The sequence below is a fragment of the Chinchilla lanigera genome, unplaced genomic scaffold (assembly GCF_000276665.1).
Source record: "Chinchilla lanigera isolate Chin_1 unplaced genomic scaffold, ChiLan1.0 scaffold00066, whole genome shotgun sequence".
NCBI lineage: Eukaryota > Metazoa > Chordata > Mammalia > Rodentia > Chinchillidae > Chinchilla > Chinchilla lanigera.
Window position 1 is genome coordinate 1363461 of NW_004955467.1, and position 17839 is coordinate 1381299.

General features: G+C 40.8%; 2 protein-coding genes across 3 annotated transcripts in view; one reads left to right on the plus strand and one right to left on the minus strand.

Annotated features, from left to right (window-relative positions):
* Nucleotides 1–583: 583 nt before the first annotated feature.
* Zswim7 (zinc finger, SWIM-type containing 7) lies at nucleotides 584–17641 on the minus strand. 2 transcript variants are annotated; one of them, XM_013522049.1, is made up of 5 exons: nucleotides 17548–17641; nucleotides 12554–12575; nucleotides 10385–10474; nucleotides 2133–2237; nucleotides 584–1016 (listed from the first exon to the last, which is right to left on the minus strand). In XM_013522049.1, the coding sequence occupies exons 1-5, from the start codon at nucleotides 17621–17623 to the stop codon at nucleotides 977–979; spliced, it is 333 nt and encodes a 110-aa protein (XP_013377503.1). In that variant the 5' UTR covers nucleotides 17624–17641; the 3' UTR covers nucleotides 584–976. The 2 variants fall into 2 exon arrangements, with proteins under 2 accessions (XP_013377503.1, XP_005415422.2); XM_005415365.2 differs by having other exon boundaries at nucleotides 10372–10474.
* A 3-nt stretch (nucleotides 17642–17644) lies between these two features.
* Ttc19 (tetratricopeptide repeat domain 19) overlaps nucleotides 17645–17839 on the plus strand; it is a gene marked incomplete in the record, with an annotated part of 24405 nt that continues 24210 nt past the window's right edge. Inside the window, 1 exon segment of the mRNA XM_005399316.2 lies at nucleotides 17645–17839. Coding sequence (XP_005399373.2) covers nucleotides 17740–17839 — 100 coding nt within the window.

Below are 17839 nucleotides of genomic sequence, written 5' to 3' on the forward strand. Positions count from 1 at the left end.
ATTCCTCCAGAGACAGGGAATTCCTGTCCTCTAGGATTCTCATCTGGCTGTGCACAGCTTCACCTACTTAGAAAGTCTTGCCCTGGGCTGAAAATTGTATCATTTTCATCCTTATTTTACTGTTGCTCCTTTGCTCTCTCTTAGAGTCTTAAGTCTCTTACCTCTCCCTTTAAAATGTTTTGTCTATTCTTCTTTAGACTGAAAGTCCATAGCATCTGTAGCTTTGTTCTAAGACATGATTTTCAGTTTATTCCTTCATTTTTACTGTTAAAAAGCTGAGAAATGCAAGCAGAGCAAAGCCAGCTTTGCCCTTGTGCTAGACACTACCCCTTTCAACACAGCCTACTTAAGCTGATTTGGCACCAACACCACAGTATCTGAAGCTTACTGAAACCACAACACCTGTGTCTTAGTCCTTGGAGCTGTCCAGTCATATCTCTGCCCTAATATCTTACTGCTGCTGAAAAATTTTATGGATCCAAAGAAAAGACCCAACATCTATTCAATTAAACTTACTCTTGTTCAGTTTGGTCAGTTGTCCTAACCTTTTAAAACTTAGTAATTCGGTTACATAAGTCTCCAATTGTGTATACAACATGGATTAGGTTTTATTTGACTCTACCACACTTGATTCTACTCAGACATTTTTCACTCAAAAGGCTTAGAGGCTGGTTCAGGTTTTTCATGAGAAGGCTGCACAAGGCTTCCAACCAAATGCATGGCCTCCACAGTTCACAGCTGCCACCCAGGGTCCCTCTGGCAGTCCAGAAGGGAAAACGGACAGTAGGAAGAAGTATCTGGAAGATCCATTTCATCTTTCTTCCTTGTACAGCATGACCTGGTACATGTATTTCCTGATGAGATTTCTATTTTGAAAGATAATGACGCACCATCGGAAACATTTATGCTTCTTATTTCTTCTCCATCAATATGTCAGTCAGTTGCTTGTCTGAAACACTTAGTTGCTGACAGGTCCTCATAACCTGACTAAGATAAACTGCCAAGAGGTGCTTGCACTGGAATATAAAACATATGAACCTGTTAGGGACAGGCAGGGCCAAACTCAGCCAGTCTAACCAGGTCTTCTCAGTAACATGAAGTGAGAGAGTCTGCTGTGGTTTCAGTCAGTTTCTTCCTTGCCCTTGGAAAGCTATCATAGCAATGGCTAACACTCCTCAAGGGTCTATTCTGCTCAGTGCTTCTCAGATTCTCTCATTAAATTGGAGAGCCAACCCATAAAAATAGGTGACAATCCCATTTTTACAGTATGGTCAGAGCCTACAGTCTGTTTCCCTCATACTTCCAGGGTGAGGGTTAGAAGGGGGAGCTTTCACATATATTGGCCTGTACACAGCTCTGGCGAGATGACTTTGCTGGACTTTATGTCACAGAGCTCAGCTCTGAATCTTGAAGAGGTCCCAGATCAGTCCTATCATTTTGTAGGTGAAATACACTTAGAGGACACCAGTTATGAATATGACCTCCCATTAATGGGACACCAGATCCGGACCCTACCTCCCAAATGTTTAAGAAGTTCACAGTATAAATGAGATGCATACGGCAGACTCTTATGTTCTTCTTTGGCAAAGCTTAAGATGTAATGACCTGCTCTGAGGAAGGCAGTACCTTTCCCATTGGAATAAAGAGTGTATAAATGTGTCCTTATCTGATACTCAGGACTGTGGTGAAATTGGCAAAAGCTGACAGGGAAAGGGATAGGCAAAGTAGTCCTGCCTCTTATGAAGGTTAAGTACGGTGTCAGGCTGTCCCGTGGGCTGTGGGTGGACACATCTCATGGCTGCAGTTGAAGGTATGTGAAATTGCCAGTATCCAATTTAGTTCATATTTTTATTCAGTCACCTAATCCCCCAGTACCAACTTTCAGAATACCCTGCTGACCTCCCCAAAGCTTCATCCGTAGTCTTTTAAATAAGAAAGCGGGAAACTGATGTTCTAAAAATGACACTGCATTTTGGGAAGCTAAACCCAGAAGAGATGACTGAAGACAAGAACAATAAACTACTGTTTCAATTTGCAGTAAAATGACCATTTTGTGCAACCCTTAAACTGTGAAATATAGGCTAACAGTTTCTGTCCTAACCTATTGTGGCAAGAGCCTTCCCCATCCTTACCAGTAGGCTGTCACTCTTCCGTAGTACTGAGAAGGCAAATGCAGGACATGAGCAGTAATGACAAGAAGCCAAACAAGTGTATGTTTTGCCAGAACTTCCAAGTACCTGGAAAGAAAAGCACAGATAGGATCAGACCTCAAAATGGGTACTTCTAGGTACCACTTCTTTCCCTTGACTTTGCCATTTAATGAGTCAGAGTTGCTCTGCATATTATACTGGAAAAAACTGCAGTAAGACTTTACACAAAAGAGAAAACCCAACTTCTCTTCTCCCTAGCAGGCAGACTCTTCCTTATCTCTGCTCTGCTCTTTAGGCCTTCAGACAATGGAATTGAATTTCAGCCTAGTTCAACCTTCCACACAAGCCATTTTGGTCCTATGCCTAGTGATTGGGCTGACTACGAAAAGCATTTCTTATCTACATTTTATTGTGGGGTTCCTTAACCTTTGGTCATTTGCAGCATATGTGTAAATTTCTAAAGCTTCTACCACATACCCAAAGAGAATATAAAATCGGGTAAAGGGTGAATGGTGGGGCAGGAGTAAGGCCCAGGAAGAACAAAGTAGAAAAGGGCTTTTTAAAAGCATTTTTGAGTAGGGAGAATAATAAAGCAAACAATCTTGCAGAAGGGATGATTCAGCTGCTCAGGATGGAGGACTCAGGAAAAGGAGCAAGTCCAAATCCTTCTACTCATTCAGCAGGACGGAAGGAGGATACAGATACATGAGGGGCTGGTATGAGGCCCAGACCAGGAACAAATTGCGTTGGTGGCAGTCAAGAGGGACACAAGGGAGAGAAAAAGGGACAGAAAAATTTCTCTCTGGTCTGGTTGGATAAATTTGTTGGAGAAATCTCTGTACCAAGTAGCCAAACACTTTTTGTTGGGGGCTTGCTACAGTCTGGATCTTGAATATTCCCCAAGGCCCTGAAGACTTTGTACCCAGCCTGTGGTGCTACTTCGAGGTAGTAGAACCTTTTGAGAGGTAAGGGCTTAGTAGGAGGAAGTTAGGTCACTGGGGTATGCCCTTGAATGGGATATGGGATCCCAGCCTTTGCTTCTTTCTTTGCTTTTAGACCCCATGAAGTAAATAGGTGCACCGATCATGATGTACTGTGCTGCCACAGGTCCAAAGCAACAGGGTCTAGACTGAAACCTCTGTAACAATGAAGCAAAATAAACCTTTCCTCTTTTTAAGGTGATTTATCTCAGGTATGTGTTATAGTGACTGAGAACTAACTAGTAAAGAGCTTCACTCTAGACTTGATTTCCAGACTAGAGGTATAAGATTATTATTAGTACCTAAGGGAAGTAGAAACATCCCAAGGATTATTTTGCATGAACTGCAACTTACACATTACTACAGGAGCTTCAAATTAGGCTTTAAGATGGCAATTTCAATGAAAAAGCCAAAACATCATCATCATCATTGTTGTTGTTATATTATCAGCATTTCCAGGACTCTTTACTCTTTCTCCCTGTATTGGTCACTTTTCTATCACTGAGACAAAATACCTAATACCTCCAACCTAGAGGAGGAGAGATTTATTTTGATTTACAGTTTCAGTGGGTTTAGTCCATAGTCACCTGGCTCCAGAGCAGAAATGCTATGGTTGAGGAAAACAGCTAACAGCATGGCAACCAGCAAGCAGAGAGGGGGCAGAGCTGAGCACGAGTGCACCTTTCCAAGTCACACCTCCTCTTCTGACCAGGCCCCGTCTCCTGTAAGGACATTCAGCTTTGGACTTGTCAATGGATTAATCCATTGATAAGCACAGTACCCTCATGATCCAGTCACCTTTCCGAAAAAACCTCACCTCTGAGCACATGAGACTTTTGGTGGACATTCTAGATCTAAACCATAACATTCTACCCCTGGTCCCCCAAAGGCTCAGATCTGTCTCATTATGTAAACTGTATTTAGTCCATCTATATGAGTCACCAAAGACTTAACAGTTTCAGTCCAAGTCTGAAGTCTCCTCTGAGACTCAAGGAAAAGTCTTAGCTGTGAGCCTCAAAAAATTAAAAAGTTAAACTTCCCAACATTTAGTGGTACAATCAAAAAGACAGTTCAAACATTCTCATTCCAAAAAGGAGAAAACGGGACTAAAGCAAGACTGAAACCCAGCAGGGCAAACATTAAATACTGTAGGTCCATGTCTGGCATCCAGAGGACAAGGTGGTGAGATGTGAGCTCCAAAGAGCTTGGGCAGCACTGTTCCATGGTCTTGAGAGCTGGCAGCCCACATGGCTTTTCTCTTGGGCTGGCTCTGCTCATTGTGGTTTTCTTCAGCAGATGCTCCACATTTCTGGCATCTCCAACTCCACTACACTTTTGGCTTCAACCTCACAACTTCACATACTGCTCTCTTAGAGGCACACTGCCTGGTCTCCCAGACCTTCTCAAATCTTGACAGAAGCCTCTGTGGTCTCACAACTCTTGCACTGTGCATTCCTGGAAAACCAGCTTACATGGATCATGCTGAGGTCTGCCTCTGGTGGGTGCAGCCAAGCCCCCTTGGATCATAACTTCAGAGACCTCTGTGTACCTGGATGGCTCAGCACTATGAAAAAAATCTTGGGAAACAAATTTCTAGGTGGTCCCTTTTGGGTAGAGGGCCTAGGGGCTCTTTTTTCAAATGATATTGTAACAGTTTTGTACCCTTGAGCCTGTGATGGGTGGAAATCTTGCTGATTTCTGAGATACCCAAAGGTATCTTTCCTTTTATCCATGTACAAATTAGTTGACTTCTTTTTTATGCTTATCATTTCAGGAACCACACTCTCCTTTGGTCCAACTTTGCAGGCACTTCCTTTCTGGTGAAACTGCAAACTTTTCAAATTATTCAGCGCTGCCGTTTGCTCTTCTCAATGTAGATCTAACCGCAAACAGCCAGAAGTATCCATGCCATAGCCTAAACACTGTGCTGCTTTGAAATTTAATAAACAAGATTAGTCTGCCACCTTTAATATCAGTCTCCCTCAAAGTCTCAGGACATAGGTAAATTTAGGCATACTTTCTGCTCGAGTATAATACGCATGGTTTCTAGTCCAACTACCAATGGAGTCCTTGTTACCAATTGAAACCTTCTGAGTCTGGCCCTTACTGTAGGCTATATTCCTATTAGCATTCTGGTCTTCTGAGCTCTGACTGGTATTGTACCTCAAAGCACTGCTCATAATGCTCTAGAACAGTGGTGGTGAACCTACTACGCACGTGCCGCAGAGGGCTGTTTGTCCGTTTGTATTATTGAAAGCTCTAAAAGGTTCACCATCACTGTTTGAGGGCTTCTGTAGCCCACATCTCCAAACTCCTTCCTACTGTAAACCAGTTCCAATGCTTCTGAACACATGGCCACCTACAGTCACAGAAATGGATCCACTTGCATATCAATTTTCTGTATTAGTCACTTTACTGTTACTGTACAAATACCTGACACCCACAACTTAAAGTAGAGGTTAACTGTGGTTCACAGTTTCACTAGGCTCAGTCCATGGTTGGCTGGAAGCAAGCAGAAAATGCCACAGCAGAATGGCATGCTTGAAGAAAACTGTTCACTACATGGCAGCTAGCAAGCATAGAGTGGGGAGGAGCCAGGGAGAATATGCCCTTCCAGATCACACCACCAGTGCTCTGCCTCTTACCAGGTCTCACCTTCTAACAACACATTCAACTATGAACTCATCAACAAATTAATGCACTGATTAATATAGCTCATACCCCATGATCCACTCACCTTCCAAATGAAACAAAATAAAACAAACAAAATCCCCCACACTTCTGAGTACTTGAGACTTTTGGGGAGACATTCTAGATCTAAATCATAACAGCCCACCCCTGAGACTAAAGAAGCAGATTAAGGCTTTAAATAGAAGAAATAGTAGATCCAAGTGTTGTGCTTCTGTTTGTCACATATTCAGTACTTGATGCAGCCATCTTGGTACAATTTCTGACCAAATCAGAAAGACTTTCTTAGGAGTTGCTAGATTTCTAGGGATGGCTAATGGTTGGGTAAGAAGATGCCTATTGTATCCATTAAAGATTTTAGCCTCAGTTTAAGTTAGGTAATGATGAATCACAGCTTATACATTAACTATCACAAGGCCCTGAAGTGTTATGAACATATATCCTATACCTCCAAGTATCAAAGGAAAAACTTCTCTAGTGTGCCTGGAAGAGGTAAACTGAGCACTAAAGTATTCGGTTTCCTCTTTAATCCTAAAGAAAATCACCACTATCCAACAGTGACATGAATAATTCTTGGGTCTCCACACACTATTACCAATGAATAAAATGTTAAATTTTTTTCTTTTGTTATTTCCTGTGTTTTTTTTCTCTTTAGATTTAAACAAGCCTAAGCCTATGAGATTTTGCCCTCACTTCAGTGACCCAGTGGATGGTTCTTATATCCATCACAGTGCTCCCTGGACTTTGCTGAATAGATGCCTGGTGACTTAGAGACAGGGTAAAATTCCACAGGGGCTCCCTTGCCTGATCCTTTTATAGGTTGCCAAAGACTCAAAGTAAAATGTTCAACTGCCTGAGTCAGTAAGTAGTGTAAAGAAAGTAAATTTTGAATTTGTTTCCTCCTTATCCAGCAGTAGACAACTATTGAACCTAACAGGCAAAAATCTAAGTTAGAAATGTTTAGAACTGGAAATTAACCTTAGGAATGATTTAATTCAGTTCCTTTACCCTTTAATAGAAAAATGACCTCCTCTTACAGGAATGGCTCTGAGTTCTTCCACTCAGAGTCTGGAATGTTTATTCTCAGAAGAAATGATATTTTTAAAAATATGCAGGAAGGAGGCTACAGTACTCAGGCCATGACTGAACTCACAGGAACCTCACTTAAAGGAAGTCTGCTGTGATTTCAGGGTGACCCACCTAGATGGTTATTCATTCACGGATACAGTCTTATTTTATGACTTCTCCAGGCCTCTTAGGATACTTCATAGTAGTAGGCTTACCTATTTATTGTTTCCTGTATTTGGTGCCTCTCTCTGGAAAAAGGATTATACATTCCTGTACTACTGAATACAGATTGACTATGTGACCTGCCTTTAGTCAGCACAGATGTTGAAAATTGTAGCATAATGTAGCATATCATGACCTCTTTTCTTTCTTCCATGAGTTCCATATTGTTCCACAAAGGAGTTGTTTCACTAACTGGGACTTTTGAATGACAGTACTTTGGAGCAGATCTACAGTTAACTCCTCATGGTATGTGGCACGAATGAATATGAAACTTTGTTTTTGTAAGCCTTTAAGTTTTCAGGGTCATTGTTACCACAGCACAACTTAGCCTTTCCTGATTGAAATATCCTCCTTTTTTAAGTGAGCAAAAAGTTTCTATAAAGCAGCTCAGATGACAGCAACAAAATGGTGACTTTATAATAAGTAGATATTCCACATGGAGGACAGTGAAATACTAGGCTGACCTATGTAATAAAGATTGACTTATGGAAAGGTAACAAACTAGGTATCATGCAGTTTCTGACTCAACTTTTATCATCTTATACAACCCATTGAATTAAGCCAAATTCTTACTATATTACTATACAATACAACCATTAAGGTTAACTTGAGGGTGTTTAAGATTTCTACAGTCTCATTTAATTCAGGGTCCACGCTGACAGCCACAATTCTAAGCATTTTTATGACTAATAAAGGAATGTAATATGATACTGGATGTGAATGACAAAAACTAAACAAGTTACACTGACCTCTAGGATGAACAAAAAGCCAACAATAATGAAAATAAACCTTAAGTAAGATCTTTAAGATTTTAATTGATAACCACAGCAAAGAACTTGAGAACAGCTAAAAATCTGCTCGCTCAGCTCAAGTGTTACGCTGATAATAGAATGGAAACTAAAATCCCCAAACTAAGACATGAGGAAAAAGCTTAAGGGCCCTGTAGTTTTGGGTATTTCAGTTACACAAAAAATAAAATACCAGGAAAGAAAACAGAAACACTTCCTCAGATACAAAGAATAAATTCAGTGACTGATTATTTATCTGTAAGCCTACCAGGAGGAAATTTTTCTACCAGGCAATCTATTTTGAGTAGGAAAATATCATACAAAATTTATAATTGTAGCATCCAACACTATTCCATTTTCCTTAGTAAGAAACACTGTGATGATTTTGCCAGATCAAAGAAGTCATACTACAGTATAGAATGACAAGTTCACTAAACAAAGGTACCTCTGTCAAAGCAGGCTTTGCTCTCAAATCATTCACTCCCTATGAATTAACTAACAAATTCACTCAATGAGAGTTAACTGACATGTTCTTAACTCTGAGAAATTCATTATAAAATGACCCAAATTCAAACAATGAAAAATTTCCTCCATGCTGGTCTTCAGGAAGGCCTCAACAGACAATGGATGATGACTTCTTTTTTACCCCTTCTTACTCAGACACAAAACTTTGGACCTCACTGCCAATATTTTAATCTCATTCATAAGATTCTCTTACCTCAACCCCAGCTGCATGTACCACTATATCTCATATAGTTAACCTGGGGGAGTAGGCAGTTAGTTTAGCAAATTATTTACAAATAATTGTTATCCTAGTCTCAGATTATAAAACAAACAGCCAGATTTGATTGTTACATTACTTTCCTGCATTTCAGTTACCCATAGAAGAAATAATTTGTAGGGTTGTTGGTAAGAATTATCAATAATACATCAAAGTACTGTAATTCAGAGTCTGCTAAGAAGTCACTTCATAAATCTATCCATCTATTGTGTAAGTTCCAGGGGGGCAAAACTAAGGCCCAGACAGATTGCCTGCATTCAGCAGCCTGACCCTTAATAAATACTTCTCAACAACAATGTTGAAAGCTCATTTCTAATAGATCATTCATTCTAAGCATATGGAAGGTGTCAGGTCTCTGAACTAGACCCCCATCCAGCTAGGAGAGGAAAAACTCCCCAAGCAGATCAGTTATTCACACCTGCAGGTGCACAGCATTAACAGGAAGCTAACCGCTTCCACATGCAGCTCAACCAGCCAGTAGCTGCTCCACACAGTTCCACCTGCAGAGAGTGATTCCTCGAAAAACCACAAGTAACATGCTGTGCCTGCCAGCATCCCCTGTACCCAACACCATCCTGTCAGCCAGCCCCAGACCCCCTACTCATACACCCAAAATTTTACACCCCCTTCAGCAATGCCCCCCTCCTCTACCTAAACTACTCTTACCCCTTGCTCTGGGTCAATGGTCTTCTTACCCTTGGCCTGGCCACACCCAGTTTGTAATAAATCCTCCCATGTTGCTTAAGTTCTGCCTCCCTTGGTGGTCTCAATGGTGCTTCGGTTTACCCTAACAGAAGGACCTCAAAATGCAGTCTGGCTGTTCTCTCTAAGCAAGAGATTATGAAGGAGATGAAAATATCAATAAATTCATTGGGAGCGGTGCCCCTACTATCAAGAAGAAGAGAACAAAAGTTGACTCATGAGACTTGAGAAAAGAGCCTCCCCACACATTGGTTCTATACAATTATTAGGCAGAGCTAACAGATCATATTTGTCTTACTTTAATTACTTAAGTGCCTAAGGATATTTTGTTCAGTGAAATAAGCTGGGTAGAGAAAGACAAAATATTGCATGATCTCACTTAGATGTGAAATTTAAAATGGTCAAACTCATAGAAGCAGAGGGAGTGGTTACCAGGGGACTGAGCAAGAAAGGGGAGGTTAGGGAGATGCTGTTAAAGGGTACAAAGTTTCAGGTAGGCAAGAGGAGTAGTTCAGGAGATCTATTGTCCAATATGGTGACTATCATTAATGACAATATATTATATACTTCAAAGTTTCTAAGAGAGCAGATACTAAGTATTCTCACAACACACATACACAAAATAAGTATGTGAGGTAGTGGATATGTTAACAGCCTGATTTAGTCACCCCACAAAACATCAATTTTTGTATGCCATAAATACTTTTTGTTAATGTAAAATGAATTACTAATATGTTAATTTTACTAAGGTGGGCCAAAAGCTTTCCAATAGTCCAGGAAATACTTCAAGCTGATTATCAGCTTCCAGAGATTCATGAAGACCTTCTGTCCTAAGGGGTTTTGTCCTTTTTTTTTTTTTGGTACCAGGGATAGAACTCAGGACCTTGCACTTCCCAGGCAGGCGCTTGTGTCACTGAGCTACATCCCTGGCCCCTAAGGGGTTTCTGTTGAGAGCATCCCCTACTCACAAACCCTCAACCCCAGCCTTCTACCTGGTAAACTCGCCTTCCACTGGGTGATGAGATTAAAGTAACGGACTGTCGATCAACTAGATCCAAGGCCTGGACAGCTGATGAGCCAAAGACAAACTTCAGCCTGGGAAACAGGAAGGCTTTGGATTAAAAGGGCTGATTCTCAGTCACTCAGTCACTACACCCAAAGGATCACCATCCTCATCAATTTTTTTTACAGCACTGTGTGTTGGGCCCAGAGCTTCATGTATGCTAGGCAAGCACTCTCTACTGAGCTATATACTCCATCCCCTCGGCTTTTTTAAAAAATGCATTTTAATTTGGAATAAATGAAAATAAATATGGGAAAACCTATGGGCTCAATTACTCCCCTGAACTAATAAATGTAATCTTGTTCACTCATTTCAAATGTTCTTGGTTTTGTAAATAAAAGGAATAAACTATTATAGATAAAAAGTCCTCTTTATACTTTTTTTGTAGTGCTTCCTTATATTTCTTCCCACCTTCCTTTCACCTCTTTGGCAATCACATGCATTGTTTCTTCCTTCTCTCCCTTCCTTCCTTTGGTTTGTGATTGAACGTAGAGCCTCAGACTAGTGTAAGCATCTCCTCTACCACTGGCTACATCTCCAGCTCCAATAACATGTACTTGTTTCTTTCCTATTAATGTTCATGTATTTCATTGTATACAGGATGTGTGAATATATTTATATATATCTACATAATGTGTGAATATACATATGAGATTGTTCTATAAATCTTAAAATATAACAAGCATATTACTTCATTTCCTATGAACTAGTCTCATGTACAAAAGTTTGGGGGGACAAGAAAGAGTGTTTTTGAGTTTTTAATAGTAAACATGACAATATAATGAACAAAAAAAGAAAACTTGGTTAGGACTTTATCAATCAGATAATAACAGTTAACTTTAAAAACCTTTTAAACCTGCTTTTTCCACTTTATAACCTACTGTGAACATCTCTTGACTGCATTAAATGTTTTTCTGTTACAGCACTTTTAATGGCAACAAAGATTTCCACTGTAGAGAGCAATTGGTTTTATTTTCCTAAACTATTTTGGATAGGTTTATTTCCAGCTTGTTTTGTTTTGTTGCTGCCATAAACCAAACTAGATGAATATGTTCACTGTAAAATCTTTATGAACACATATGATTACTTTCTTGGAATACATTCTTGAAAGTGGGCCAAAGAATATGTATGTTTTATGGTTGGGCATGGTAGCACATGCCTGTAATCTCAGCATTTGGGAGGCTGAGGCAGGGTGACAGGCACCAGTTCGAGGCTAGCCAGGGAAATATAGTGAGTTCAAGGGCAGCCTGAACTGTACAGCAAGAGTGTGTCTTTAGAAAAAAAAAAAAAAAAAAAAAAAAAAAAAGAACATATATGTTTTAAAGCTTTATTGTCTGTTGCCAGGTAATCTTCCAATTTACCTTCCTACCAAAAAGGTATCATTTACCTCTTTCACTATATTCCTGACAACATTTTTGCTGTGGCTGCTGGTTTTATAGATGAAGAATTACCTTAACTTGTATTTTTAATGGTCACTAATAAGATTTCTCATTTCCCCCCAATTTTTTGGCTATTTGCATTTTCTTTGCTTTTAAAATAGTAATTTATTTTTCATCTAATATACAATCCTTATAAAAAATATGCAATTAAGTGTCATTTCTAGGTAGCTTTCACTTTTTTGTTGCTATTGAGAATATAATTTTTTTTTATTTTTGTGGAATACAATGTTTTCTTATTTTAGTATTTTTATTGTTTTTATTTATTATCTTGTTTTTAAAGTAGTGATGTCATCTGCAAATAACTGTCTTTCCTTGAAGATAGCTATACTTGTATTTCTTTCCAAGTGCTACTGTAATAGTTACAATTTCTACAACAGTGTTAAACAAGACCAGCAAATAGGACAACACAGCAGTAATGTGTGCTGTTCAATATGATGTTGCCATTCATTTGAAAGATTTTTAACCACCATGTTAAAAAATTGTTCCTAGTTTAGTAAGACTATTTTTAAAAACCAAGAATTTCTCTTTAAAAGATTTAGATCTTAAAATATACTAATGGTTAAAAAAAAAATCAAACACAACTGAACTGTACAGCAAGAGTGTGTCTTGGGTGTGTACTTACGATAAAAGATGGTCATCAGAAACTGTGTACTGTCTAGGGTGTGTACTTACGATAAAAGATGGTCATCAGGAACTGTAAAATGAGAATGGAAAAAAGATTAACCATGTTAAGATAGTGACCATAGATATAAAAAAATCTTTAAAAAAAAACTATAACCAAAAAGATTTCTCTGTAAGATTGTTAACCTGACCTATACATCTAATTTTATTCCTTTCTCAAATCCCACTAAAACAACAATAGAAGGATTCTTTTAAAGGTATAAGCCATAGTTAGTGGCATATGCCTGCAATTGCAGCACTCTGGGAAGCTGAGGCAGGAGGATCACAAATTCAAATTAGTGAGCCTTGTCTCAAAATAAATAAATAAATGGCTAGGGATGTAGCTCAGTGCAAAGGCCTTGGGTATAAGCTTCAGTACCACTTATATAAATAGGTAAAGGTATAAATGCCCAAGGAGGAGGACAGAGAGAAACAACAAGTTAAAATACTTTGGAAGCTATCGAAGAGAGGAAAATAATTTATAAGACTTGAGAAAAATGAAACCTTAAGCTACCATCTTGACTGATATTCCAGAATGTACCTCCCCCGACACACACTCTGTACCTACCCCCACACTATAGGCTCAACTAAAGAAACCTTCAGAAATTGGTGGCACCAGATAGCTCTGGAAGCCAGGATAGGGCAAGGACACTAAAATAAGATTTTTTTTGTTTTGTTTTGGGTTTTTTTTTGACACAGGGTCTCACTATGTTGTTCAGGCTGGGCTTGAACTCATTTGGACCCCAGCTGCCCTCCTCAGCTGTATATTACTGCTGCACTCATTCTGGCAAAAGAATAGGCATGTTTCTGGAGATGTTCAAGTATACACTATCTGGGCATACTAGGTATGGTGGCACTAAGAGTGTCACATGAAAAATAGTGGGACTTCTTGCTGTCTTCCCCAACACAGCTCTTGTAATACAAGAAGGCTTTCACCCTCTAGGCAGGATCTGGGTTCTGCTGGGAACCTGAACAACCCAAGAGGAATGACACTGCAGTGGATTCTCTAACTGAATAGCCTAATGAGAATTACAGTGACACAGGCCATCTGTAAGCTCCTCCACAATCAAAGCCTTCCACCCTTAAATATGACTAGGCAACCAAGGATAACCAGACAACAAAGGGAAAAATACACAGAACAAAACAAACAGAAGGGAGCAGTCAGAGAAAAATGGCGGAAGAAAAATCCAAACCTCTTTTATTAATATCATCATAGAAAAACAAGCTAATGCACTCATAAAACAGGCCTGAGATACAATACAGGAATCAAGTAAAAAAAGCTGTAAATTACATATGGCAGTAGAAATTAAAAATGCAATAGAAAATCAGGAAGATATAACTGAAGAAAGTTCACAAGAAATAGAGTAAATAAAAAAGAAATATAGTGGGGTGGGTAAGTCACTGAGAGGGATAATAAAGGACATTCAGTAAGTGAGTAACAGGAATACAACAACAGAGAAAAGAGATGGAGGGAACTCATCAAGCCTAGAAAATTTCCCAAGAAAATTTCTAGCTTGAAGTGGTTCACATGAGTCCCCATGTGTTAGGATGAAAAAACAAAAACAAACCTCATCAGAAGATCTGGAACACTGATTACGGAGAAGATACAGTTGGCCCTTGCAATCCATGAGCACCACATCTGCATATTCAACCAACCTCATGCCAAAAACAAGCAAACAAAACAAAACCCCAAACAAAACTATGTCCTTTTTCTGGTCATTATTTCCTAACCCATACAGTCTAATACCTATTTACACAGCATTTGCATTATACTATGTGTTATGAGTAATCCAGAGATTTTAAGTATACAGGAAGATGTATGCAGGTTATGTACTATTTTATATAAGGAACTTGAGCATCAGTGATATCCACACAAGGTCCTTCAACCAATCCTCTACAGGTACTGAGGGACAAATGTAATCCAAATTTCCAGAAAAAATAAGTCACGTACAAAAAAATCAGGAGCAACATGAGATGCTAGAAGGTAGAATAATGCTTTGAGATGTCTGAAGAAATATTATTTCCAACATATAATTTAATACTTAGCCAACCTATCAATTAAGTGTGAAGGCAGAAAAAGCTTTTTCAGACATGCAAAGCCTCAAAAGTACCATCTCATGCCCCCTTGTTGAGGAAGCTACTAGAGTATGTGCTCCATAAAGTAAGGTAGGAAACCAAGAAAGTAAAATTGTTGGATATACTAAACATAAGACCGAACTTAGGTAAAAGAATTTTCAGGATAATATCAGTGAAGGGAGGAAGAAATCTCAGGAGACAGCCAAAAGATCAGCCAGGGCATAGCAGGCAAGCCAGTGGGCTTTAGGAGAGATTTCAAGAAAATTCAACTGATACAAACCTCATCCATCTGAACATTTTGAGTAGATATTTAGAACACTGGCATGGGGTCTGGGGATATAGCTCAGGGGCACAAGTGCCTGCCTGGCAAGTGCAAGGTCCTGAGTCTGAGTCCCAGCACCAAAAAAAAGAAAAAAAAAAGTACTGGGAAAGAATTTGATGTTGAATTAGGGATAAATATATAGAAAACAAAACAAGCAAACCAAACTATGGTAGTTATAACTCCAGGGAAACCAAAAAGTTACACAGGAAAGGAATAGTAATCACAGCTTCCTACAAGGCTCAGCTGTGAGCATCGGATACGCCATCATACAAGTGTAAATTTAGAATCGTGATCTAAACAAACTACTGCTGAGGAATCAGAGTTAGGAAGGGCGTGTGACTACCTAAAACAAGATTTTGAAAATGCAGAGACTGGAGAGGACAGATCAAGCCTACGCACAGTGGAAAGGATGAGGCAAACACCTCAACATGTGGGATTGCAATGTAAGGTCAAACCCGTATCTAACCAACATTGGTGCTCTGAAGGTTCCCATCTTGGGTGTCTACCACATCTACCACCTGTCAATCCAGCCTTTTTCCTGCCCAGGCCTGTCCCTCAGAAGCTCCCCAGGAAAATCCAGCTTTTTCTCCATGTGGGCCCTGTTATCCTGTGCCCCAGCCAGAGAACCCAGGACAACCCTCAACCTATCCTCCTCCACATCCACCGCGGGCCCCTGGCATGCCTCTTGTGAACCTTTTGGCTCCTGGGATGGTGATGGACAAGAAGATGCAGAAGAAAATAAAGAAAGCTCATTAAAAGATGCACAAACTCCATAAGCATGGCAAGCATTCCTCTTCTAACAGTGACTGACTGAGTAGAGGGCCTGGACCCTTCCCTCAGGTCTCACCAGTTCTGCTCTCCCATCAAGCTTCAGCTACCATGAGCTGTTTTGGGGAAATTAGCCCTGTGGCCCAACCATCCCTTCCTGAGCCTTATCCTGCTATTTAGTCCTCACTGGCTGGGGAAAATGGGAAGAGGACTGCCAGGGGATAGCAAAGGCCAACTTCTCCCTAATTGATAGATCTTATAGCTGAAGAGTAGCAAGGAGCCATTGTTTTTTGTCTTTTTGAGACAGGGTCTCGCTGTGCAGTTCGGGGTGCCTTGAGCTCACTTTGTGGCCCAGGCTGGTCTCGAACTCGCAATATTCCTCCTGCCTCAGCTGCCCAAGTGCTGGGATTACAGGCATGAGCCACCAGGCCCAGCTTTTTTTTTTTTTAAAGGAGCCATTTTTGAAGATGGTGAGATCTGTGAGCTAAATGCTGAAGAAAAACTCAAGATCTGTAAAATGTGATTTTTTTTTCATTTTCTTAATACTTACAGTTGGGGGATTTTGGGGAAATTTCATTATAATGGAAAACCTGTCCCTTTTTTGTAAGTGTGGCACACTTGGGTGATTTAAATATATTTCCCAGCAAGTCTTTTATTGATTGTACTAACTGCTGCTGGGAAATACAGTCTGTTTGGTTGATGATCTCTGACTCCCTATCTCTATCCTTAGCTCCATGTAATAACTCATTCTCCATCTTACAGTCTAAACAAAGCTATTTTCCTGGGGAAAAAAAGATTTAGAAAATGCAGAAAACAGTGAACCAATGCCAGTTGTCCCTGTGTCTGAGCCATGGATACCAAGGGCACCTACTGGGCCTCCCCAAGATTGTTAATATATGGATTAATCCACTCTTGATAGACACCAGTTCTGACTCTGGTTCTGTAAAGTAATAGCATTCAAAATCCTCAGGCTATCACGTGAGTCGAAGACATACTGTGTGAGCTGACAACAGATGGGGTTTTCTCCCACCCTTTCTGAAACCAGAACATGTTTGAATACCTAGCTGGCCTAATATTTTACGCATTGTTAAACCTTACTACTTCTGACTGAAATGAGGAAATAAAAGCTGGCTTACATTTCTCAGTCTCAAAAACAGTAACTGAAAATGTTCAAGTGCACGAAAGGCATCAAAATCAATAGGCAAAGGCAGTTCTGAGACTTTATGTGGTTATTTACAGAGTAGCTACCTCTACATGGGAAGAGCAGTTCTAGTTAGTCAATCATTTTCATTAGGAACGGTGTTTTCCTTGTTTCAGAGCCTCGCCCCTTTCGCAGCGATCCTGATGAACGCAGGCACACAGCGCCTTCTGCTGGTCAGAAGGAAAAAGGTACTTTCACACCGTAAAGGTTTACTCCAGGAACTGCGTGTGCGTTGCAGCGAGTCTGTGACCCCAAAATATTTACTTTCTGAACAAAGTGCACGAGAGTACTAATTTGAAAATTAACATTAGGATCTGAGAAAAGTGTTAGGTTTAAAAATTCAAACCTTCGCTTTTTTACAACTCTTGGAAGGCTTCTGCCCTTCTACCTCCCGGCCCTTGTCACGTGCGCCCAGCGGCTCTCCAAGCACGTTGCGCCCCCGGCCTGTCAGCTCCCTGAGGAGGGGACCCTTGTTGAGTGGATTTGATTTTCACTGACCAAAATTTCACTATTTCGCTTTTTAATTTTTACACTGACAGCGCGGAGCCCAACGCCGCACTTAGACGCTCGGACCCACCCACCCCCGCCTCCACGCCCCGCAGGGCCCACGCCGCAGCCACGCACGACCACGGTCCGTACTTCGCTCGCACTCCCGCGCCGCCGCGCCCATCTCGCGCAGGAGCTCCTCTACGACTTCCGGCAAGGCGACGGCCATCGCGCCGACAGCAGCCCGTTTCGCGGCGGACTCCGGACGCACGCCTCCGGCCACTCAGCGACCGGCGGCGCCGGGGGCGGGGCTGGAGGGAGTGACGTTGGCGTGCGTCATCGCGCATGCGGGCAAAATCGCTGACGCCACGCGGACGTCATGGCCCGACCAATCCGGCGGCCGCTCGCTGCAGGGGGCGGCCCGGCCCGGGATCCCGCAGGCCTG